Here is a 25,598-nt window from a genome sequence, read left to right on the forward strand (position 1 = left end):
TAGTGAAGGGGCCATACTGGACCTGGTATTGGGGAATGAGCCCAGCAATTTTGATGTTTCAGTAGGGGAGCAGCTGGGGAACAGTGACCACAATTCAGTAAGCTTTAAGGTACTAATGGATAAAGATAAGAATAGTCATCAGGTGAAGGTGCTAAATTGGAAGAAGGCTAATTACAATAATATTAGGCAGGAATTGAAGAATGTAGATTGGGGACAGATGTTTGAGGGCAAATCAACATCTGGCACGTGGGAGGCTTTCAAGTGTAAGTTGATAGGGATTCAGGACCGGCACATTGCTGTAAGGATGAAGGATAAGTATGGCAAGTTTTAGGAACTTGGATAATGAGAGATATTGTGAGCCGAGTTAAAGACAAAAAGGAAGCATTTGTCAAGGCCAGGAGGCTGGGAACACACAAAGCAAGTGTGGAATACAAGGAAAGTAGAAAGAAATTAAGCAAGGAGTAAGGAGGGATAAAAGGGGTCACGACAAGTCATTGCCGGCAGGATTAAGGAAAATCCCAAGGCTTTTTAATACATAAATAAAAAGCAAGAGGGTAGCCAAGGAGAGGGTTGGCCCATTCAAGGACAGGGGAGGGAATCTATGCATGGAGGAATGGTGAGGTATTAAATGAGTACTTTGTGTCAGTATTCACCAAAGAGTAAGACTTGGTGGATGATGAATCTGGGAAAGTCTATGTAGTTTGAGTCATGTTGAGATCAAAAAGGGGGAGGTAGGGAAATTATTGGAGAGGATTCTTCGAGACAGGATTTACTCCTACTTGGAAATAAGTGGACATCTTAGTAAGAGACACCATGGTTTTGTGAATGGGAGGTTGTGTCTCACTAAATTGATTGAGTTTTTCGAGGAAGTGACGAAGATGATTGATGTGGGTAGGGCAACATGGACTTCAGTAAGGCCTTTGACAAGGTCCCTCATGGCAGGCTGGTGCAGAAGGTGAAGTCACATAGGATCAGAGGTGAGCTGGCAAGGTGGATACAGATCTGGCTCGGTCATAGAAGACAGAGGGTAGCTGTGGAAGGGTGTGTTTCTGAATGGAGGGCTGTGACAAATGGCATTGCTCAGGGATCAATGCTGGGACCTTTGCTTTTTGTAATGTATATGGATGATTTGAAGGGAAATATAACTGGTTTGATTAGTAAGTTTACGGATGACACAAAGGTTGGTGGAATTGTGAATAGTGATGAGGCTATAGATTGGTTGAAGACTCAGAGAGATGGCAGATGGAGTTTAATCCAGACAAATGTGAGGTAATGCATTTTGGAAGACCTAATACAAATAGTAAATGTACAGTAAATGGCAGAACCCTTAAGAGTATTGAATGGCAGAGGGATCTGGGTGTACAGATACACAGGTCACTGAAAGTGGCAATGCAGGTGGAGAAGGTAGTCAAGAAGACGTACGGCATGCTTGTCTTCATCGGCTGGGGCACTGAGTTTAAAAATTGATAAGTCATGTTGCAGCTTTATAGAACCTTAGTTAGGCCACGCTTGGAATACAGTGTTCAATTCTGCTTGCCACACTAGGATGTGGAAGCTCTGGAGAGGGTTCCAAAAAGACTAACCAGGATGTTGCCTGGTGTGGAGGACATTAGCTATGAGGAGAGGTTGGAGAAACTTGGTTTGTTCTCATTGGAACGACGGAGGTTGAGGGGCAACTTGATAGAAGTCTATAAGATTACGAGGAGCATGGACAGAGTGGATAGTCAGAAGCTTTTTCCCAGCGAGAAAGAGTCAGTCACTAGAGGGTATAGGTTTAAGGTGCAAGGGGCAAGGTTTAAAGGAGATGTATGAGGCAAATGTTTTACACAGAGGGTGGTGGGTGCCTGGAACTCACTGCCAGAGGAGGTAGCGGAAGTAAGTACGGTAGTGAGTTTTAAGGGGCATCTTGACAACTACATGAATTGGTTGAGAATAACGCGATATGGTCCCTGGAAGGGTAGGGGGTTTTAGTTCAGTCGGGCAGCAGGGTCGGTGCAGGCTTGGAGGGCCGAATGGCCTGTTCCTGTGCTGTAATTTTCTTTGTTCTTCTGGCCGATGCCCCATGACCAAGAATCCAGGTTGTTAACCACTTTCGTACTCTCTTTGGCCACTTTTATTTCTATTATTTTACTTCCAGCATAACCTCCACAACCAGAAATCTTTCAGTGGACTATGTCCCATATCCTTGAAGACAAGGAAGGCATTATTTGCCACATGGATGAATCACTCATCCTTGATGTTATTCTGAAAGAACATGACCATAATACAATTCCAATAAGCAGGTCTCAGCTTGAATCATCAAATTATAAAATCCCAACATTGCAGAGAGAGGCCATTTGGTCCAATGAGTCTGCACCGACTGTCAGAAAGAGCACCTTCCTCAGGCCCACTCCCCCGTCCTATCCCCATAACCCCACACGTTGAGCATGACCAATGTATTGTATTTGGATATTGTTGTAATGCATAAACAGACCACCAGGTGGTCCTGTAGACCTTAAAAACAGGGAGCCGTCTATTCCCGGTCCCCACAGTTTGACAGTCAGTCCCAGACGGACGCACAGCAGTCACCTGACCCACATTCTTAAAGGGGCAGCACGTAACCCAACCTACTGATATAACACCACCAACACCCCCCCCCCACTTTATTTCAAAAACTCCCAGAAAAGGAATATATGGACAAATATGACACAGGCATTGTAGCCAATATATAGAGTGAAGCTTATTTATAAAAGCACGGAATTACAACCATCCCCACGCAACATGTCCTTTCAGTAGTCTCCATAGATGTGATATGCCTCTCAGGGGGTTGGTGCTTTGGGAAGACCGTCTCCTAGTCTCAGGAGCCTTCTCTGATGTAATCTCCCAGACTTTTAAGAAGCTCCTTTTCCTAAATTCATTCATGGGACATGAGCGATGCTGGCTGGCCAGGGTCCCTAGTCACTTTTGGACTGAGTGGCTTAGAGACCATTTCAGAGGGCAGTTGAGAGTCAACCACATTGCTGTGGTTCTGGAGTCACACGTAGGCCAGACCAGGTAAGGACGGCAGATTTCCTTCCCTAAAGGACATGAGTGAACCAGATGGGTTTTCCCGACAATCGGCAGTGGTTTCACGGTCATCAGTAGGTTCTTAATTCCAGATATTTGTTTCTAGAGAATTCAAATTTCACCATCTGCCACAGCAGGATTTGAACCTGGCTCCCCAGAACATTGGCTGAGTTTCTGGATGAATAGTCCAGCGTTAATACCATTAGCCACCGCTCTGCTGTTTGATCATAGATCATAGAACCCTACAGTGCAGAAAGAGGCCCTTCAGCCCATCGAGTCTGCACTGAACACAATCCCACCCAGGCCCTACCCCCATATCCCTACACATTTTCCCTGCTAATCCCTCTAACCTACACATCCCAGGACACTAAGGGGCAATTTCAGCACGGCCAATCAACCTAACCCGCACATCTTTGGACTGTGGGAGGAAACCGGAGGAAACCCACGCAGACACGAGGAGAATGTGCAAACTCCACACAGACAGTGACCCGAGCCGGGAATCGAACCCAGGACCCTGGAGCTGTGAAGCAGCAGTGCTGACCCACTGTGCTACTGTGATTTGGTGGAATCATTCCTTTCTGACTGGCCGCTGGTGTCCAGTGGCGCTGCTGCTGCCTCCTCCCTAGGGATGACCAAGCCTGGTTTGGAGACGGGCGGCTCAGGCGACACCACTGGTTCTACCCTGGCCAGCTCTGGATTTTAATGAACTTCACATTGTTGGTGAGGTGCGGCAACCAACTGGTCCACATCTCTCCTCCAGAATCCTGGTCTGAATCCTCCATCCCTGGTCTGAACCATATACCACAACAGTCCCGTTTGAACCCCCACAATGCTGGAACCCACTTTTCCCTGACATCTAGTTTCCGGCCAAGACGATCTCCCCTCTTCGGAAAGCCCTCGACTTTGAGGTTCCTGCCCTTCTGGCCATCTGTCCTCCTGGTTTTCGCCATGCCACCTCTCTGGTCTCCTCTGGCCACAGCAGGTCAGGCAAGGTCCTCAGCTGTGGATTGAACACTAAGGAAGCCAGTGAGCACTGAGTTGTCGCATGTGGTGTGTTGCGATATATGCTCAGGAACTTGCTGATTCACTGCCCAAGCATTCTCTCCCGTGGTGAGGCTTTTCGAGCTTGTTTCGGGGTTTGCATAAATCTCTGCCCCTGGCCATTTGTTACCGTGTGATGAGGAGCCAATCTCACCTGTCTGACTCTGTGGAATTCCAGCTATTCCCAAATTCTTTTGCCACAAAATGTGCACCGTGATCACTAATGGCTTGTTCTGGGTTTTGGAACCTGGTGAATATTTCATCAGTTGCTCTATCATTGCTGCAACTGTACAGGGCACTGGTGAGGCTGCAGCTGGAGTACTGTGTGCAGTTTTGGTCGCCGTACTTACACAAGGATATTTTGGCCTTGGAGGGAGTGCAGAGGAGGTTTACTAGGCTGATACTGGAGTTGAGGGGGTTGAGCTATGAGGAGAGGCTAAATAAACTAGGCTTGTACTCGTTAGAGTTTAGAAGAATGAGGGGAGATCTCATTGAGACGTATAAGATGATGAATGGGATGGATAGGATAGAGGTGGAGAGACTCTTCCCGCTCAGAAAGGACAGTAGGACTAGAGGGCACAGCCTCAAGATAAAGGGGGGGCAGTTTAGAAAGGAGTTGAGGAGGAATTTCTTCACTCAAAGGGTAGTGAATTATGGGAGAGGGCAGGAAAGTGGAACTGAGCCACGACAGATCAGCCATGATCTTATTGAGTAGCGGGGCAGGCTTGAAGGGCTAGATGGCCTACTCCTGCTCCTATTTCTTACGTTCTTATGTTCTGATACCGATTTCATGACCAGTACCTTCGACCACTTGCAGTGGGCATCGACAACCATGAGTAGCATCTATCCCTCCAGCGGCCCAGCAAAGGCGATATGGATCCACTGATACGGTGACTGGATGAAAGGTTGACACCTTCTGTTTCAATCTGCAGGATTCGCTCTGGTAACTCTGGGCTTTCTGCATCTTACGCAGACCTGGCTGACTCTCTGTCCTCTCCATGGTGGCGACACTTGCTTATCCTGTGTATTGCTTCTTTTTTGTCTCCCAGGCTGTTGTTTGGGTATTTGCTAATTATGGGCAATGTAGCTCACTTGCTTGCATTGGCGACACTGGGCTTCTCGAGTCCAACACTTGGACTCCTCACGGCCTGATGACTCCTGGTGGCAAGACATGTAATTTTGGAGGCATTCTGCGGTTAGTGCTGCACTCTGTGGAGTTCCCGTTATCTTACGCAGCCAACTGTGTTACTTCTCTGGTGGCCAATTCCATCGAGACAGAAATCTGGAAAGCTGGTTTGAAATCCAGGTTCCTTCCAGTTAGTAACTTCCACTCAATGGTTCCATGTTGGAGACCACAAACCAGCAGCCCTATGAGGCATCCTGGAGGCAACTTCCGAATTCACAATGTTGCACTAACCTCGTTAAGGTACAAATTAGGTGCTGGACTTTCTTTCACATTGGCCCAGTTAGTAAAACCGGAATCGGTCTGCAATCTTCAGTGGCTTTGGTGGAAAGTGGTTTTTCAGCACATCGCATTTTGATTTGATTTGATTCTTTATTGTCACATGGGGCGGCACAGTAGCACAGTGGTTAGCACTGCTGCTTCACAGCTCCAGGGACTTGGGTTCGATTCCCGGCTTGAGTCACTGTCTGTGTGGAGTTTGCACATTCTCCTCATCTCTGCGTGGGTTTCCTCAGGGTACTTCAGTTTCCTCCCACAGTCCAAAGATGTGCGAGTTAGGTTGATTGGCCATGCTAAGAAATTGCCCCTTAGTGTCCAGGGATGTGTAGGTCAGAGGGATTAGCGGGTAAATATGTAGGGATATGGGGATAGGGCCTGGGTGGGATTGTGGTCAGTGCAGACTCGATGGGCCGAAGGGCCTCTTTCTGCAGGGTTTCTATGATTCTATGTATTGGAATACAGTGAAAAGTATTGTTTCTGCATGCTATACCAACAAGTCAAACTGTTCATAGAGTACATTCAGGAGTAGGAAAGGAGAGAATGCAGAATGTAGTGTTACAATCATAGCTAGGGTGTAGAGAAAGATCAACTTAATTGATCGATTCAAAGTCTGGCAGTCGGGAGAAGCTGTTCTTGAATCGATTGGTACGTACATAACACAATCCACCTCACCCACACATCTTAAGAATGCGATAAGAAGCCGGAGCACGCAGAGGAAACCCATACTTACGCAGGGAAAATGTACAAACTCCACACAGGTAGTGACCCACACAGGACTAGTGGGCACAGCCTCAAGATAAGTGGGGGGGTGCAGTTTAGAACGGAGTTGAGGAGGAACTTCTTCACTCAAAGGGTGGTGAATCTCTGGAATTCTCTGCCCGTTGAAGTGGTGGAGGCTACCTTGCTAAATATATTTAAGACGTGGGTAGATAGGTTTTTGGTAGGCAAGGGGATTAAGGGTTATGGGGAGAAAGCGGGAAAGTGGAACTGATCCACTTCAGATCAGCCATGATCTTATTGAATGACGGGGCAGGCTCGAGGGGCTAGATGGCCTACTCCTGCTCCTATTTCTTATGTTCTTATGACCCAAAGCTGGAATCGTAATCGGGTCCCTGGCACTATGAGGTAGCTGTGCTAACCACTGTGCCACCGTGCGATCAATCTCTTCCAAAATGCTTTCACATTACAACCCAAAAGGGCTAACAATAGGAGCATTTGCCACGTCAGTGACAAAGCTGCAGATCCAGGAGAAAACAAATTCATTACACTTCTCGATATTAACAGAAAACAGACAGCAGCATGCAACAACTGGAAAAGAGACAATGGCCAGGACGTGGCCCTGTGAAAAATTCTCCAATTAGTTGACGGGCCAGCAATTTAATATGGAGACGGACCATAAATATCTCGTCTTTGAAACTTAAAGGAGATTACTAAGATGCCATCAAGGTTACAGCAGTTCTGGCTCAGGCTTATTGCAATACGATTATAACACACAGAGTATGTGCCAGGCAAAAGGCAAATAACGGCTGACACAATATAGACAGTGACAGCTGAACAGGCCACACAACAGCAACTGCTTACAGACTCACAGAATTGTTATGACGCAGGAGGAAACTATTGGCTCTCTGTACCTGCTCTGGCTCTGCAAACAAGCGTTATGACTTCATGCTATTCTTCTACCTTTCCCCCCGTATCCCTGTGTATTACTTCTGTTCAAATAACCATCTACTGCCCTGTGACTGCCTCGATTGAACCTGCCTCCACCACACTCCCGGGCAATGTATTCCAGACCTGAACCAGTCATTGTGGGAAGTCTTTTCTCACATCACTTTAAATCCGTGCCTTCTCATTCTCAATCCTTTTATGAGCAGGAATATTTTCTCCCGATCTAGCCCCTCATGACTTTGAGCACCTCTATCAAATCTCCTCTTAGCTTTCTTCTCTCCAAGGAGAACAGTCTTAACTTCTCCAAGATTTTCATCCCTGGAGCCATTCTCGTAAACCTCCTCTGCACTCTCTCCAATGTGATCCCAACCTTCCTATAGTGCAGTGTGCAAAATTGTACATAATATTCCTGCTGAGGTCTAACTAGTGTCTTGTATAAGTTTAGCATAACCTCCTTGTTCTTGTATCTGTGCCCCTATTAGTAAAGCCCAGGATTTGTATGCTTCATTAACTGTACACAATTTCACCTGTCCTGCCATCTCCAATCCACCTACATTCCAGCTCCCCCTGCTCCTCCTGTAGAATTTTATCCCTTGTTTTATTTTGTCTCTCCATGTTCTTTCGACCAAAATGCATCAGTTCACATTTTTCCACATTGAACCTCATTTGCCATCTATCTGCCCACTCCACCAACTTGTCTATGTCCTTTTGCAATGCGACACTGTCCTCTTCACAGTTTACAATACTCCAAGTTTTGTGTCATCCACAAACTGTTCCAAGATCTAGGTCATTAATATATATCGGGAAAAGTAAGGGTTCAAATACTGATCCCTGGGGAACTCCAATACAAACCTTCTTCCAGCCTGAAAAATATCCACTGACTGTTACTCCACACTTCTTATTATTCAGTCAACAATTTATTCACCTTGCTAATTTTTTTTTATTAAAATTTTTTTTGTAAACTTTATTCCAATCCAATCAAGTCAAATTAAATCCAATTCAGGGTCCCAACAAGTTGGGACATTCCTGATCCAAGCTGACAAGATAGGGCTCTTACCTCCTGTCTTGGGCTTGATCTACATGATCCAAGTATTTGGAGTAGGTGTAGCTCCTCCTCCAAGACTCAAACTCATTTGCCTCTTAGCCAGAAGGCCGAGATGCCGCTTTTAAAAATTGCTTCAAATGAAGCTGAAATGTAACCCAATGACTTCAACCAAGTGCAGCATGTCCATACTACACTGCCTGTTCTTCCTGGACTATCTGGTGGTCACCCATTCCCTTCTTTCCTCTAGTCCCTTGAGCTGTGAGCACCTCTCTATCCACGTCACTCCCAGCCTCCCGGATCTGCCACAGTGTCTCCAGCCGCTACTCCAGCTCCTAATCCTGGAGTTTCTGCAGCTGGGAGCACTTCCCTCACATGTGGTCACCGAGGAGACTGGAACCATCCAGGACTCCCCACGTGTAACTCTAGGCAGCGCAGTGGCACAGTGGTTAGCACTGCTGCCTCACAGCACCAAGGACCTGGGTTCAATTCCGGCCTCGGGTCACTGTCTGTGTGGAGTTTGCACATTCTCCTCGTGTCTGCGTGGGTTTCCTCCGGGTGCTCCAGTTTCCTCCTGCACTCCAAAGATGTACGGGTTAGGTTGATTGGCCATGATAAATTGACCCTAGTGTCAGGGAGATTAGTAGGGTAAATATGAGTGGCTATGGGAATAGTGCCTGGGTGGGATTGTGGTTGATGCAGATTCGATGGGCTGAATGGCTTCCTTCTACACTGTAGGGATTCTATAATCTTTAGATCTGAAAGTCTGGGCCCGACAAGCAGTCAGGAGGATGACTTTCATTGTCCTCATCTATCCCGTTTGCCCGAGAAATATATCTCATTCTCTCAGCATACTGGGGGCCAATCCTCCAAAACCACATCATAATGTTCCAGTTTCCCAAACAGCGGCATTTCCAATATCTCCCCGTCACTGTCGTACTGAGTTAATTGAAAGGCAAGATTTTCCAACCTTTCCTTGTTCCTCAAGGCCAATGTAATAACTCAGGAAGTCCGAATGGAAAGGAATGGTATTTATTGTTAAAGATAAAATTGGACCATTACTCCATGGCGTTCATACGTAAGTCCCAGCAGGGACACAATTCCACAGACCCTTTCAGTCTTGTAAAGGACTCAAGTGATGAGTTCAAGCAGGAACTCAAACCCTGAGCTGGTTACCAGGGGAACTCATACTCAACAAGCCCTTAAGGGAGGTTAGTTAGTGTTTCCCCATCGAACTCCTGGAGTTATTACACCTGGACATTGCGTAAATTTAAGGAGGTGATAGGCAGATTTTTAATCAGTCATAGAATCATAGAACAAACAAACCATTGTTACATTTGCCATTCCCCTTCATGCTCTGGCAATGGCTTGGCATGGATCTCCCTGAATTCAGAGGACTAGGTTTACCTTCTAATCGTTAATTATTATTTGCCTGGTTGAAAGCAGCAACTTCACACCCCAACCATGAGACCAATGGTCAAAGCTCTGTTACACGTATGCATCCGAGGTAATGTCAGAAAATTTTGCAATGACTATTTCCATCTATTGAGTGACAATATAGCTTCCACCACATCACCAGTTCACCACACCAGCCACCGGTAAATGGTGAAGCAGAAAGTGGGGTCAAAGCCATTACAATATTGAAGAAGACCAATGACCTGGAATTATCCTTGTTCAACTCCAGGGCTTTGGCATTGAGCTTCTTGCCAGTCAAATTATTCATAGGCAATAAACTGAAAACACAAATCTCTTTACTCCAACGTCAAGTCAGACCTAACATCGCTTGCTGAGACGATGACCAAGTAAGGTGCCATGAGCAAATGTTCAACGAGAGATGGTACATTTGGTATAACCACTGACAAAGGGCACAGCCACTGCCCACACCAGCACCAGAACCTCAGGGTCAAAGTACAGTCACCAAATCCATCAGCCATGGTCACAGCTTTGCAAAACACCACTCAGAACTTTCAAGCAAAATAAAAAGACTCTGCTTCCCCAGGACATTGTAAGGGGCCAGTTTCAAATTTCATCACCACTGACGACGTGGCTTCAATCGATAAGAATCCAGATTCAGGTCCAGGAGTTGGGTGTACACAGCAACCCCCAACTGAGGATATGCAGGACAAGATTGGAGAGAGCTCTCTGACAATTTCAACCACTGGAATTCTGATTGTGGGGAAAATGATGGAAACATAAATGATTTTGTAAATAGCACAAGAACAGAATTCGATCATTTCAAGGTAATATCTCAGGAACATGTGTTAATGATTATGTTAATGAAACCACAATGATCTAACTGTGACAGCAGGGATCAGATGACTGAAAGGCTCCAAGAGAAGAGGACAGAGAGCAGTCTAGCTGTCATTAATTGGGAAGAAAGTGGGGAAGTGGGATTGTCACTGGAAGAGTTAAACAGAAAGGTAGGGAATCCCGGGTTCGAAACCTACCACAGCAGACGTGGAAATTTGAATTCAATAAAGATTCTGAATTAAAAGTCTCATGATGACTGTGAAAGCATTGCTGATTGTTGCAAAAACCCATCTGGGTCACTAATATCCTTTAGGGAAGGAAATCTGCTGTCCTTACTTTGTCTACATGTGACACCGATTCCACAATAATGTACTGTCTGAAATGGCCTCTCAGGGCAATTAGCGACAGGCCCAGCGATGCCCATATCCCGTGAATGAATAAAAAATATATTTTGCGTCCTGATTACCTTGAGTTCGTCGATGCAAACTGTGTAAATCAATAATTTTATCTCAAGGCGCCCATTGCTGGGGTAAAGCATCACCAAGATAATAAAAGCAATGAGGGGAATTATCATGTGTCACTAATATGTTGGATACATGATGATTCCTCTCATTGCTTTTATTGTTTTGGTGATGCTATCACTTACATGTTGGATAGGGAAAGAAGAAGTGATTCAGAGGGATGACCAAATATCTGAGAGGAGAGAAAATTGAAGAGGTGGGGTCTTGGTGATTGATGGTCTATCTGCCAATGATGGTGTATGAATGGACATTGTCAATCCAATATCTGCCCTGTTGAAGCAGAGATTCAGTTTGCTTACCTCACCGTTCAAGAAGCAGTAAAAGACAGAGACAAAGAAACCCTGTGAGGAGAAAAGAGACAGCGTAACCACCATCGGCTCATTACGTTCCAACATTACACACTCTTACGGACATGTTACTTCACTTAGCTCAGAGCAGGAGTTGAACATCTTTCAGGTACAGCAATAAATTAGGAAAGTCAGTGAAATGCTAGCCCGTATTATAAATCAATTAGAGGATCAGAGTGATGACGTTTCAATGCAATTTTATTGGTCCTTGGTGAGGCCCTACCTGGGGCACTGCATAAAGTTTTTTTCTTCTTAAACTAACGAACCAAACACTTGTCTTGCAATTAATTACACGGATTCCTGGGAAGACGGGATCAGCCCACAAGGAGTGTTTGAGTAGGTTAGACATATCGGTTGGAATAATGAGGCATCAACTTATTGAGCGACTAAGGGGGAGGGGATATTCTGTCCTGCTTGCCACGGGAGTCTTAGTGGGAGGGGTGCAGACCACGAAAAGATCTGTAACCCCGGGCAGGATTTTCCGGTTTTGGGGTGAGTACAGCCGGAAAATCCCGACCTAAGGGATTTGATAAGCTGGGAAAATGCTTCACCTGCCTGGGGAATCTAGAATTAAAGGTCACAGTCTCAGCATAAGGTCACTTAGATCAAAATCAGGAGATTAGAGATCTTTGAAATAGTTGTGGGAAAAAAAAATCAGCTGCTTTCAGATTCCGTCCCCTTGAGAGACCAGATGGAGAATTTCAAAGTTTTAAAATTGGCCTTTACTTTTTCTATAGCAAGAGACCTGATACACCAGGAGGTGGCGCACCAGGGGGCACTGAATAAAGTATTATACAGACAGTTAGACTTGTTCATAAAAACATAGAAACATAGAAGACAGGAGCAGGAGGAAGCTATTTGACCCTTCAAGCCTGCTCCGCCATTCATTACGATCATGGCTGATTGTCCAACTCAATAGCCTAATCCTGCTTTCTCCCCATAACCTTTGATCCCTTGTAACTTGTTTGGTTACAAGTAATTAGCATATAATAAACTTACTGATCATCAAACCAGTTTAAAAATCAGCCCAGCTGTAGCTGCTGAACTCAATCACACAGGGAAACTACAAAAATCCATAGGCCTCGATTCTAAGCAGACCTAGATCAGAGCCAAGGACAATAAAATTCCCAATTCCGAGGGAGTCCACAAGACCAGCACTGAATGGTGCACGGCTTGTTAGTATTTGTTCCAACAAAGGACAATGAACGTGGGAGGACACAGGGGAACATGGGGAGGTTAACCTTTCACCCCCTCCTTAAAGAAAAATATATCCAGCTTTGCCTTAAAAATATTCAAAGAGTTTGTCTTAAATGAATAACCCCTTATTTTTAAATTGTGACTCCTAGTCCAAGATTCTCCCAGAAGAGGAAACATCCTGTCAATACCCCTCAGGGTCTTCAAAGATTTTGATCAAGTTGCCTCTTAAGCTTCTAAAATCTAGTGGATACAAACCTAACCTTTCATCATGAGTTAACCTGCCCATTCCACATGTTATGCTAGTAAAGTATCTCTGAATTGCTTTGATTGTATTTACATCTTTCCATTAATAAGGAGGCCAGTAGTGTACACAACACACAAAATATGGTCACACCAATGCCCTCTATAATTGAAAAATAACCCCCCTACTTTTATAATCAATTCTGCTCACAATAAGTGATAACACTCTACTAGCTTTCCTCATTACTAGTTGTACCTGCACACTAGCCTTTTATGATTTCATGGATTAGGACACCCAGATCCCTCTGCGCCTCAGAGCCCTGCAACCCCTCATCATTTAGGTAACAAGCTGCTTTATTATTCTTCCTGTCAAATTTCACATTTGCCCACATTATAGTCCATATGCCAGATATTTGGCCACTCACTTAACCTATCTATATTCCTTTGTCTTCTTCATAGAATCACAGAATACTACATCGCAGAAGAGGTCCGTCGGCCCATTGAGTCTGCACTAACACATGAAAGGCCCTGACCTGCCCACGTAATATCACTTGCCAGCACTTGATCCATATCCTTGAATGTTATGACGTGCCACATACTCATCCAGGTACTTTTTAAAGGATGTGAGGCATTCTGCCTCCACCACCCTCCCAGGTAGCGCATTCCTCACCGTCACCACCCTCTGAGTAAAAAAACCTTTTCTTCAAGTTCCCCCTAAACCTCCCATCCCTCACTTTTAACCTGCGTCATAATTGACTTTTCAACTAAGCTGCTCCCGATCCACTCTGTCCATGCCCCTCATAATCTTGAACACTCAATCAAGTCACCCTTCAGTCTTCTTTGCTCCAGAGAAAATAACCCAAGCCTAGCTCTTTACAACTCAAATGCTCCATCCCAGGCAACATACTCCTCGGCACCCCTTCCAGTGTGTTCCTATAACGTGGCGACCAGATCTGCTCACAGTGCTCCAGCTGTAGCCTCACAAAAAGTTCTATACAACTCCATCATGATCTCTCTGTTTTTGTAATCTATACCCCGATTGATAAAGGTGAGTGTCCCTTTTTCACCACCCTATTAACCTGCCTTTCTGCCTTCAGAGATCTATGGACAAACGCGTCAAGGTCCCTTTGTTCTTTGGAACTTCCCAGTGTTAGACCTTTCATAGTCAAATTACTCCTTCCAAAATGTATCACCTCACACGTTTCAGGGTTAAATTCCATCTGCCACTTATCCGCCCATTTGACCATCTCGTCTATATCATCCTGCAACCCAAGACACTCAACCTCACTGTTAACCACCCGGCCAATCTTTGTGTCATCATCAAACTTACTGATCCTACCCCCTACATGATCATCACTGTCATTAAATAAATGACTAACAATAGAGAACAATGAGATAGAGAATCTGGTGCACTGGATAATCTTTCCCTCAATGTCAACACAACAAAGGAGTTTTTTTTTGTCATCGACTTCAGGAAGCGTAAAGGAGAACATGCCCCTGTCTAGATCAATGGGAATGAAGTAGAAATGATCGAAAGCTTCAGTTTTTTAGGTGCCCAGATCACCAAAACCTGTCCTGGACCACCCACCACCCCCCTCTCCTCCCTCCATGCATAGTTAAAAAACCCCACCAACGCCTCTACTTTCTCAGAAGGCTAAGGAAATTTGGCATGTCCGCTACAACTCTCACTAACTTTTACAGATGCACCATAGAAAGCATTCTTTCTGGGTGTATCACAGCTTGGTATGGGCTCCTGCTCTGCCCAAGACTGCAAGGAACTACAAAAGGTTGTGAATATAGCCCAATCCATCATGCAAATTCTCCCAATCATTTACTCTGTTGGCACTTCTCGCTGCCTTGGAAAAGCAGCCAGCATAATTAAGGACTCCACGCACCCTGGACATTCTCTCTTCCACCTTCTTCTGTCAGGAAAACGATACAAAAGTCTGAGGTTGCGTACCAATCAACTCAAGAACAGCTTCTTCCCTGCTGCCATCAGACTTTTGAATGGATCCACCTCACATTAAGTTGATACTTCTCTACACCCTAGCTATGACTGTAACACTACATTCTGTACTCTCTCGTTTCCTTTTCTATGAATGGTGTTTCTGTCTGTGTAGCGTGTAAAACCAATGCTTTTCACTGTATGTTAATACATGTGACAATAATAAATCAAATCAAATCAAATGTTAATAAAGACTTGCTTTAATAGAGGGCCCTGCGTGAATCCCTGTGGTACATCACTACTGGCTTCCAGTCTTTAAAGCAGCCATATGACATCACTCTCTGTCTCCTATCGCTAAGCCAATTATGATTCCGCCTTGTTAGATCACCCTGTATCCCATGTGCAGTAGTTTTCTTAATAAGTCTCCCATGTGGGACATTGACAAAGTCTTTGCTGAAATCCATGTAAACTACATCAACCGCACTACCCTCATCCACACACTTGTTTATATGCTCAAAAAATTCAATCAAATTTGTTAGGCATGATCTCCCTCTGACAAAACCATGCTGATCAAACCTTGCCACTCCAAATGGAGATAGATTCTTTTCGTCAGAATCTCCAGTAGATTCCCTACCACAGTATGTAGTTTCCCAGTTTGTCTCTACAACCTTTCTTAAATAGTGGAACCACATTGACTGTTCTTCCCAGTTGCCAGGGAGGAATTAAAACTTTGGGTCAGAGCCGCTGCAATATCCTCCCTTGCCTCCCATAACAACCTGGGACACAATTCATCCGGATCTGCAGATTTGTCCACTTTTAAGTCCACTAATCCCTCCAATACCTTAACACTCCCTATGACAATTTTGTCTAGAGCCTCACAATCTTTCCCCCCAAGTTCCATAATTACCTCCTCGTTCTCATGGGTGAAGACAGATATGAAATATACATTTAACACCCTGCCAATGTCCTCTGTCTCCACCCACAGATTTCCCCCTTGCTCCTGAATGGGCCCGACTCTTTCCCGCCTCACAATTTATTTTCCTACCTACCTTTGTGTTGTCAACAAATTTCACAACCATACCTTCAGTCTCTTCATCCAAGTCATTTAGATAAATTGTCAAAAGTTGCGGTCCCAGCACTGATCCCTGTGGCACACCACTCGTTACATCCTGCTAACCAGAGAAAGACCCATTTATGCCAACTCTCCGTTTCCTGACAGCTAGCCAAACTTCAATCCCCTGGATGAGCATATGAGGAGAATTGAATGAGTTAGGATTATATTTGCTGGATTTTCTCCAGGACTGGATAGAGTAGATGCAGGAAGGATGTTCCTGATTTAGCGTATGAGAGGGAGGGTGGACATCCAGAACTAGGGATAACATTCCAAGGATACAGAATAAAGCTTTTAGGACTGAGATGAGGGAAATTTATCTCCCAGAGAGCAGTGAGCTTGTGGAACGCAGCTGAGGCCAAAACTATTCATTATTTGGATGGATGTTGTATTGTTGTTCTGTCATTTCAGGAGTTTAATCACATGTTTAGTTTGTGATGACATCAGCTGCTTTTAGCCTAGTCGAAGCCTTTGTATGGTGAATAACTACTCAATAAATCTGCTTTGTTTAGTGCAACAAGCCCGTGTGCTACAACTCCACTTTCTATTCTCCCCACAAGTGCTACATAAACAACAGGAGAAATGGAAAACTGGCCCCAAGGAGCAGATTAAAAATTATCTTCAAACAAAAGGAAGAAGGAAACATTTGGAGTTGCACTTACTTGTTGAAGGACTGATCTCTTTTTGATGTTTCCAATGATCGGAGTAGAATCAGCAGCAGGTCAAGGATTGTACCTGACAGTAGACTGGTAAAGTACTGGGATAGAAAGAAAGGTCCCCTCCAAAAAGTAAAATCTTTGCGATCCAGGATGTTCAGGGCGCAGAGCTCGCCACGTGTGTAGTTTAAGTAAGGCACAGAGGTGGAGTGAAAAATAGATCTTCACTGAAACTTAAACATGTCTTATCAAGAGGGAAAAGGAGGTGTATGTAAGGATAAGAAAACAAGGTTCAGTTGGGTCATTTGAGGGTTACTAGGAATGAGCTGAAAAAAGGGCTTAGGAGAGCTAGGAGGGGGCATGAGAAGTCCTTGGCGGATCGGATCAAGGAAAACCCCGAGGCTTTTTACTCTATGTGAGAAATAAAAGAACGACCAGGGTAAGGTTAAGGATCGTAGTGGGAACTTGTGCATGGATTCAGAAGAGATAGGGGAAGCGATGAATGAATACTTTTCTTCAGTGTTCAACAAGGAGAGGGGCCACGTTTTTGAGGCGGAGTGCAGGATACAGGCTGATAGGATGGAGGAGATAGATGTTCTGAGGGAAGATGTATTAGCAATTTTGAAAGACCTGAGAGTCAATACATTCCCTGGGCCAGATGGGATACATCCTAGAATACTTCGGGAGGCAAGGCATGAGATTGTGGAGCCTTTACCTTTGGTCTTTGGGCCTTCACTGTCCATGGGGATTGTGTCAGAGGACTGGAGAGTGGTAAATGTTGAGAGTGGTGAATGTTATAATTACCAGGGAATGAACCTGGTGATTATAGGCCAGTTAGTCTTACTTCGGTTGTTGGTAAGTTAATGGAAAAGGTCCCGAGGGTTAGGATTTATGACCATTTGGAAAGATGCAGTTTAATCCGGGATAGTCAGCACGGATTCGTGGAGGGTAAGTCTTGCCTCACAAATTTGATTGAATTCTTTGAGGAGGTAATTAAGTGTGTAAATGAAGGTAGAGCAATTGGTGTTGTATACATGGGTTATAGTAAGGCCTTTGATAAGATTCCCCATGGTGGGCTCATGAAGAAAGTAAGGAGCTGTGGGATAGAGAGAAATTTAGCCGATTGGATAAGTGACTAGCTGTCTCATAGAAGACAGAAGGTGGTGGTGGAAGGGAAATTTTCCGACTGGAGGCCAGTTACCAGCGGTGTACCACAGGGGTCAGTATTGGGTCCTCTGCTACTTGTGATTTTTATCAATGACTTGCAAGAGGGGGCTGAAGGGTGGGTTAGTAAATTTGCTGATGACACCAAGATTGGGGAGTAGTGGATGAGGTGGAGGACTCTTGCAGGCTGCAAAGAGACATTGACAGGATGCAGAGCTGGGCAGAAAAGTGGCAGATGGAGTTTAATCCTGATAAGTGTGAGGTGATTCATTTTGATAGGACAAACTTGAATGCAGATTACAGGGTCAATGGCAGGGTTCTGAGGAACGTGGAGGAACAGAGAGATCTTGGGGTTCATATCCACAGATCCCTGAAGGTTGCCATTCAAGTGGATAGAGCTGTGAAGAAGGCTTATAGTGAGTTAGCATTTATTAACAGGGGGTTTGAGTTTAAGAGCCGTGGGGTTACGCTGCAACTATACTGGATGTTGATGAGACCACATTTGGAATATTGTGTTCAGTTCTGGACACCTCACTATAAGAAGGATGTGGAAGCATTGGAGAGAGTGCAGAGGAGATTTACCAGGATGCTGCCTGGTTTGGAGGGTAGGTCTTATGAGGAAAGGTTGAGGGAGCTGGGGCTTTTCTCTTTAGAGCGGAGGAGGACGAGAGGCGACTTAATAGAGGTTTATAAGATGATGAGGGGGATAGATAGAGTGAACACTCAGAGACTATTTCCTCAGGTGGATGTAGCTGTTATTAGGAGGCGTAACTATAAGGCTCATGGTGGGAGATATAGGAGGGATGTCCGAGGTAGATTCTTCACTCAGAGAGTGGTTGGGGTGTGGAATACACTGCCTGCTGTGATAGTGGAGTCGGACACTTTAGGAACTTTCAAGTGGTTATTGGATAGGCACATGGAGCATATCAGAATGATAAGGAGTGGGTTAGCTTGATCTTGGGTTCGGACAAAGCTCGGCACAACATCGAGGGCCAAAGGGCCTGTACTGTGCTGTACTGTTCTACATTTCTAGTAGAGTTAGTTGTTAGCTTGGCTCACATGGAAAAGTAAAACTAGACCATTTGTTATCAAAGGAAGCTCCTGAAAAAAGTGACTGTGCAGCTCGCAATAACCCAGTGGGAAAATTTGGTGCTATTGGCTCAGTTGAGGAAGAATTGAAGATCTGGAAGCCTAACGATTTCATTACTACATAGCCACACAAAATATTCCAGTGGATATTACAGTCCCAGCACAAAATATTCCAGTGGATATTACAGTCCCAGCACAAAATATTCCAGTGGATATTACAGTCCCAGCACAAAATATTCCAGTGGATATTACAGTCCCAGCACAAAATATTCCAGTGGATATTACAGTCCCAGCACAAAATATTCCAGTGGATATTACAGTCCCAGCATTTCTTGGTACCTTTCAACTTATTCTGGAGTCTGGCCCAATCCGAGAAACCCGACAGCAAAACGTACAAAGAATTAACTAAGATATTGGAGGACCCATTGTTGACCCAAGACACTAATTATGCTGTGACAAAGGATCATCCAGGCTCTATTCTCTCTCCACAGATGCTGTCAGACTTGCTGAGATTTTCCAGCATTTTGTTTTTCAGTTACCTTGATTATGCAGAGTGCTTAAGGTTCCACGCACGAAGTGAGCTATAAGGAAATAAAACGGCAACCCTAAAGCACTTGACAGAACATTATGAATTTGGTGACCCTCTGAAAGATACAATTAGAGAGTGTTTGGTTTGTGGGATAAGGAATGAGGCTATATGGCAGAACGGAATGTTAAATCTTAAGACAGCCAAAGAAATAGTCATTTGAATGGAGCTTGTTGCTAAGGAGGTTTATCAGCTCAGGGCAGGCATGTGGATTTATAACACGCGTACCACCCCGTGGAAGTCTACCCAGCAGGAACTGTGTCATCACGGTGTAAACACAAGCCGTTCACAGGTTGAATGTTGGTGCAGAGAAAACCACTGCAAAAATTGTGGAAAAATTGGTCACGTGGCATGAGCTTGCTGGAGGAAACCAACTTCCCCAGGAGCGAGTGTTCAATAAAAAAACCAAAATATGTCAAAGAGGAAAAAAACAGAATGTATTTCACCAAACTAATTCACAACATGGAAGAGGAAATTCATCATAGAATCATACAGGATAGAAGAGGATCTTTGACCCATTGAGTCCCCACTGACACGGGAGAAATACCTGGGGTGGAATTCTCCCCAAAAAAATTCGAAGTGTTGAATTTACAGGAAAACTGGAGTAATTTGTGCTGGTTTTTTCAGTGGGAGTTCAGAGAAGAATCTCTCACACCTTGTGTGCAGCAGAGGCCACCGGTGTGAACATCATTACGTTTCAGGTCCGGGAGGCTAAAACCAGTGGGCCTCTGCACATGCGGATTGCAGACCCTCCCTGACCATTCCTGGCCTCCCTATCCCGGACTGTACTGATCTCCAGCTCACCCCCCATTCCCCCTGCAGTGCCACTCCCCTGGCAAACCCCCACCCTCCCGCAGATCCCCACCCAGCCTACCCCGATCACTGGCTGATTGGTGAGGGGGGGGGTACTATAGAATTCTTAGTGTGAGGCCCTTCAGTTTAGTTTTACTATCATAAATAGATTAGGTTAAGGCAATGATAAAGTGTCTTATGCATCGTGAGGATTCACAATGTGCCTGGAACAAAATATGTAAAGGTATTCTAAACTGCAAAGGTATTGTAACTGTGTAAGCACAAATGAACCGAGTATTATAAGCTGAAACTACATTTTTATTTTATATGTATTGTGCGTCTTGGCCAGTTTCATTCTGAGTGCAGCCGGGTAAGAAACACAGCGGTCGTCAGGCTGAATTCTTTCAATACAACAGAAAGGCAGTTTCTTTCAGCGACACGAAAACAAGTTTAATCACAGGCCTGAGATGTAAGGGGATGGATTCGTTCATGTGTGGCAATGCACGAGAAGTCTCGCAATCTGATAAGGAGAATGACTCCTTTTGCCAATTAAGATTTGCAGCTGCACGCAGTGGCCTTTGTTATCAGCATTGATGAAGGTTAGGTTTCCTAGATAACGGGGGAGGAACTTACAGGGGCAGTGAGCTAATGATCTCCTATTCCTGCGGACAGATGGAACATTATTGGTTAAGGTAATAATCTGTAATGTTGTGATTGGATTCTCCAGTCTGATTGACAAGGTTGGGCGGGTTATTGAAATGTTCAGAATAAAAAATAATTTTACAATTGCGAGACTAGAGAATTAAGGGTTATGGGGAGAAAGCGGGAAAGTGGAACTGATCCACTTCAGATCAGCCATGATCTTATTGAATGGCGGGGCAGGCTCGAAGGGCTAGATGGCCTACTCCTGCTCCTATTTCTTATGTAACTAACTGAGAAAGGAGAGTCAATCCTTATTGACTGTGTCTTTCTCCTGATGCATGAATTAACAAATAAATTCCTTTTCATTCTTTAACTATGTACTGTTTTTCGCAATCTATGGATTGGCTGAATGAGGTCAACTCAATACAGAGCACCCCAGGGGGACACCACAGAAAATTACTCTGGCCTCCCTCCTGTCTCTATTGATCCCAATACAGAGTGGCAGTGGGACTCCCCACCGGGACCATTCACTCTCTAGGCCCTGCATCAAACCATGCCCCCTAGGCCCCGCTCCTCAATTTATCCTGCCGCTTTGGCACTGACCCATGTCACTTGGACAGTGCCAAGATGTTCCCAGGGCATTGGCATTTTTCGCCATGGGCAGTGCCCCAGGCATACTCTCTTCCATCTTCTGAGATCCCCTCTCATTCGTCTGAACTCCAGCGAAAACAATCCTAACCTGGTCAATCTCTCCTCGTACATCAGTCCCGCCATCCCCGGAATCAGCCTGGGAAACCTTCACTGCACTCCCTCGAGAGCAAGAACATCCTTCCGCAGAGAAGGAGACCAAAACTGCACACAATACTCTAGGTGTGGTCTCACCAGGCCCTGTATGATTACAACAATACATTCCAGCTCCTGTACTCGAAACCTCTCGCAATGAAGGCCAACAGACCATTTGTCTTCTTTATCGCCTGCTGTACCTGCACGCTTACCGTCAGTGGCTGGTGCACAAGGACACCCAGATCCCTCTGCACACTCCCCTCTCCCAATTTACAGCCATTCTGCTCTGGTGTTTTTGCTTCCAAAGTGAATAAGCTCACATTTGTCCAAATTATAAATCCCCCCCTTCAGAATGATCTGGATAGGTTGGGCGAGTGGGTGAATCAATGGCAGATGCAGTATAATTTTGATAAATGTGAGCTTATTCACTTTGGAAGCAAAAACAAGAAGGCAGATTATGACCTGAATGGCTGTAAAAGAAGGGGGCAGTGAGACAAAAAGAAAAAAGCAACTGCCACCTGTCAGAGATAACATCTGGAGAGAGAGAATCGCTGGCTCGCAAAGCTTCATCTATGCCTTAGAGAAAGTACCATCCAGATAGCATAGGTAACAAAGAAGAAAGAAGTTCCAGACAGAAGAATCAATAGAGAAGGCCCAGAATATTCCAGAAAACACGAAACCTGGTTTTAATTTAGAGAGTGACTAAATTCTGCTTTGGTTAATGAATGGGAATTGTATTTATTGAGCATTAGAATCTTGTTTTATTTGGGAATAGTTAATAGTTTGAAGGGAGTTATTTAATTTGTTAATAGTTTAGGTAATTTCTCACTGTTAAATAAATAAATGGTAACGTATTAATTTTAGAGAAATTTTAAGGATTTATTTTGTACTTAATCGCTAGAAGTTGCTGAGGGGAGATTATAAGGCGAGATACTCCTCTTTGGGTATCTTGGTGTTAGTTCTCTGAAGGCGGGATCAACCTTCGCTTTGTAACAGTAGTCAGGAAGGCAAGTGCAATGCTAGCATCCATTTCGAGAGGATTAGAATACAAAGGCAGGATGGACTGCTGAGCCTTTATAAAGCTCGGGTCAGCCTACATTTCGAATATTGTGAGCACCTTTGGGCCCCATATCTGGGGAAGGATGTGCTGGTGTTGTAGAGGATCCAGAAGAGTCCACTTTGGTACGAATAATGGTAGGAAGGACTATTACTTACGTGGCGAAAAACTGCAGCAGGCGACGGTGCAGAGGGACCTCGGGGTCCTTGTGCATGAGTCGCAAAAACCCAGCTTGCAGGTGCAGCAGGTGGTCAGGAAGGCGAATGGGATGCTGGCCTTCATAGCGAGGGGGATTGAATATAAAAGTAGGGAGGTCTTGCTGCGGCTGTATAGGGCATTGGTGAGGCCGCAGCTGGAGTACTGTGTGCAGTTTTGGGCGCCGCACCTGCGCAAGGATATTTTGGCCTTGGAGGGAGTGCAGAGGAGGTTTACTAGGCTGATACCGGAGTTGAGGGGATTGAGCTATGAGGAGAGGCTGAATAAACTAGGCTTGTACTCGTTAGAGTTTAGAAGAATGAGGGGAGATCTCATTGAGACGTATAAGATGATGAATGGGATGGATAGGATAGAGGTGGAGAGACTCTTCCCACTCAAAAAAGACAGTAGGACTAGGGGGCACAGCCTCAAGATAAAGGGGAGGCGGTTTAGAACGGAGTTGAGGAGGAACTTCTTCACTCAAAGGGTGGTGAATCTCTGGAATTCTCTGCCCGTTGAAGTGGTGGAGGCTGCCTCGCTAAATATTTTTAAGTCACGGGTAGATAGGTTTCTGATAGACAAGGGAATTAAGGGTTATGGGGAGAAAGCGGGAAAGTGGAACTGAGCCACAACAGATCAGCCATGATCTTATTGAATGGCGGGGCAGGCTCGAAGGGCTGGATGGCCTACTCCTGCTCCTATTTCTTATGTTCTTATATTCTTATGTTCTTATGTTCTTAAGAGTTTCACAAGAACGATCCTGGGAATGAAAAGCTTGATGTCTGAGGAGTGTCTGAGGACTCTGGGTCTGTACTCAATAGAGTTTAGAAGAATGAGGGAGGGGGGGGGAATCTCATTGAAACTTACAACTAATGAAAGGCCTGGATTGAGGGGACGTGAGGAAGATGTTTCACTAGTAGGGGAGACTAGGATCCCACGGCACTGCCTCAGAGTGAAGGGACGACCCTTTAGAACTGAAATGAGGAAGAATACCTCCAGCCAGAGGGTGGTGAACTGTGGAATTCTTCGCTACAGAAGGCTGTGGAGGGCAGGTCAGGAGTTCATTTAAGACAGAGACAGATAGGTTCTTGATTGATAAAGGGATCAAAGGCTACAGGGAAAAAGCGAGAGAAGGGGGTTGAGAAACTTATTAGCCTTGATTGAATGGTGGAGCAGTCTCGATGGGCCAAATAGCCTAAATCTGCTCCTGTGTCTCAAGGTCTTAAACTACAAAAGGTTATTTATGTAGCCCAATCCATCGTGCAAATCAGCTTCCCATCCATTGACTCTGTCTACACTTCCCACTGCCTTGGGAAAAGCAGCCGGCATAATCAAAGACCCCACACACCCTGGACTTAACTCTCTTCCACCTTCTGTCAGGAAAACGATACAAAAGCCTGAGAACACCTACCAACAAACTCAAGACCAGTTTCTTCCCTGCTGTGATCAGAATTTTGAACTGTTCTATCATATATTAAGCTGACCTTTTAATTCACTCTATCTATAACAGCAGCATTATATTCTGCACCCTTCCCTTTCCTTCTCCCCTATTACTCTATGAACAGTATGTTTTGTCTGTATAGCGCGCAAGAAACAATACTTTCCATCATATTCCAATACATGTGACAATAATAAATCAAATCTTTTTGTGTCCACAGCAGCTGCCACTAGGAGAGTTTCCAAAATGTTTATCGTAATCATCGTCTCCTCATTGGGGGGTACCCCCGATGGGGTGTCTGCTAACGGGAGCCAACTCAAGGCATCTGCATTAGTGACTCAGCCTCCGGGATGGTGTTGTACTTGATAATTGTAGGCGGTCAGTAATAAAGCCCCCTGCTGGACTCAGGCCGATGCTATGGGTGGCACCACCTTGTCCCTCCTTCAACACCCCAGTAGTGGCTTGTGGTTTGTGCCAGTGATGAATTTCAGCCGTACAGGTACTGGTGAAATTTCTTAAACATGAATATCACCGCAAACAATTCTTCTTCAATGTGGGCTATTTGTGTCTGCAATAGGCAAAGTCCTGGAAGCATCGCAATTGGGTGTTCATCTCGGTTTGGCCACCTTTGTTCCAATACCACCCAGATTCCATGCGGGAATACATCACGGGTTAGTAACAGTTCTTTCCTGGGATTATAATGTGCCAGAACGTTCAATAGGAAAGCTTTTGTTTTACTTCACTGAAAGCTGAGGATTGACCTGTAGCCCACTCCCAAGACTGATCCTTTTTTAGTAGTTGGTGTAATGGGGTCAGGATGGGGCAAGGTTGGGTAGAAATTTCCACCAGTAGCTTGCCAACCTCAGAAATGATCTTAGCTCCTGGACGGGTCTGGGAGCCGGGTCACCTTCGATTGCCCACACTTGTCTTCCAAAGGGTGCAGACCGGAATTATCTGCTCTATAGCCCAGATCAGTCTCATGGGATCCTGGAATATACATTTCTCCCTTCTTAGGCATGTGTCTACCTTAGAAAATGGACTTAGAACTTCCTCGTGGTTCGCTCAGTGTTTTCCAGTAATGCAGACATCATCCAGGTAAATAGCAACCTGAGGTAGACCTCTTGTAAGATGTTCTCCATTATTTACTGGAAAATTGTGTAGGCTGATGATACCCCAATGACAATCTAGTTTATTGATAAAGGCCCTTGGATATGAATTGTTGAATATCTCTGGGAAATCTTATCCAGCAGTAATAGTGAATACACATAACTCATATCAAGTTTTAAGGATGAGAGTTTTCCAGCCAGCTGGAAGACTCCCATTTATCCAG

At 44.9% G+C, this 25,598-nt stretch overlaps 1 protein-coding gene across 1 annotated transcript in view; it reads right to left on the reverse strand.

Annotated features, from left to right (window-relative positions):
* Nucleotides 1-25,598, reverse strand: part of LOC145359285 (corticotropin-releasing factor receptor 1-like) — a 96,536-nt gene that overhangs the window by 19,478 nt on the left and 51,460 nt on the right. The window contains exon 8 of the mRNA XM_080213833.1: nt 11,326-11,367. Coding sequence (XP_080069959.1) covers nt 11,326-11,367 — 42 coding nt within the window. The remainder of the gene's footprint in view (nt 1-11,325; nt 11,368-25,598) is intronic.

The sequence above is a fragment of the Carcharhinus amblyrhynchos genome, chromosome 27, assembly GCF_965287045.1.
Source record: "Carcharhinus amblyrhynchos chromosome 27, sCarAmb.v2.hapA, whole genome shotgun sequence".
NCBI classification, from domain to species: domain Eukaryota; kingdom Metazoa; phylum Chordata; class Chondrichthyes; order Carcharhiniformes; family Carcharhinidae; genus Carcharhinus; species Carcharhinus amblyrhynchos.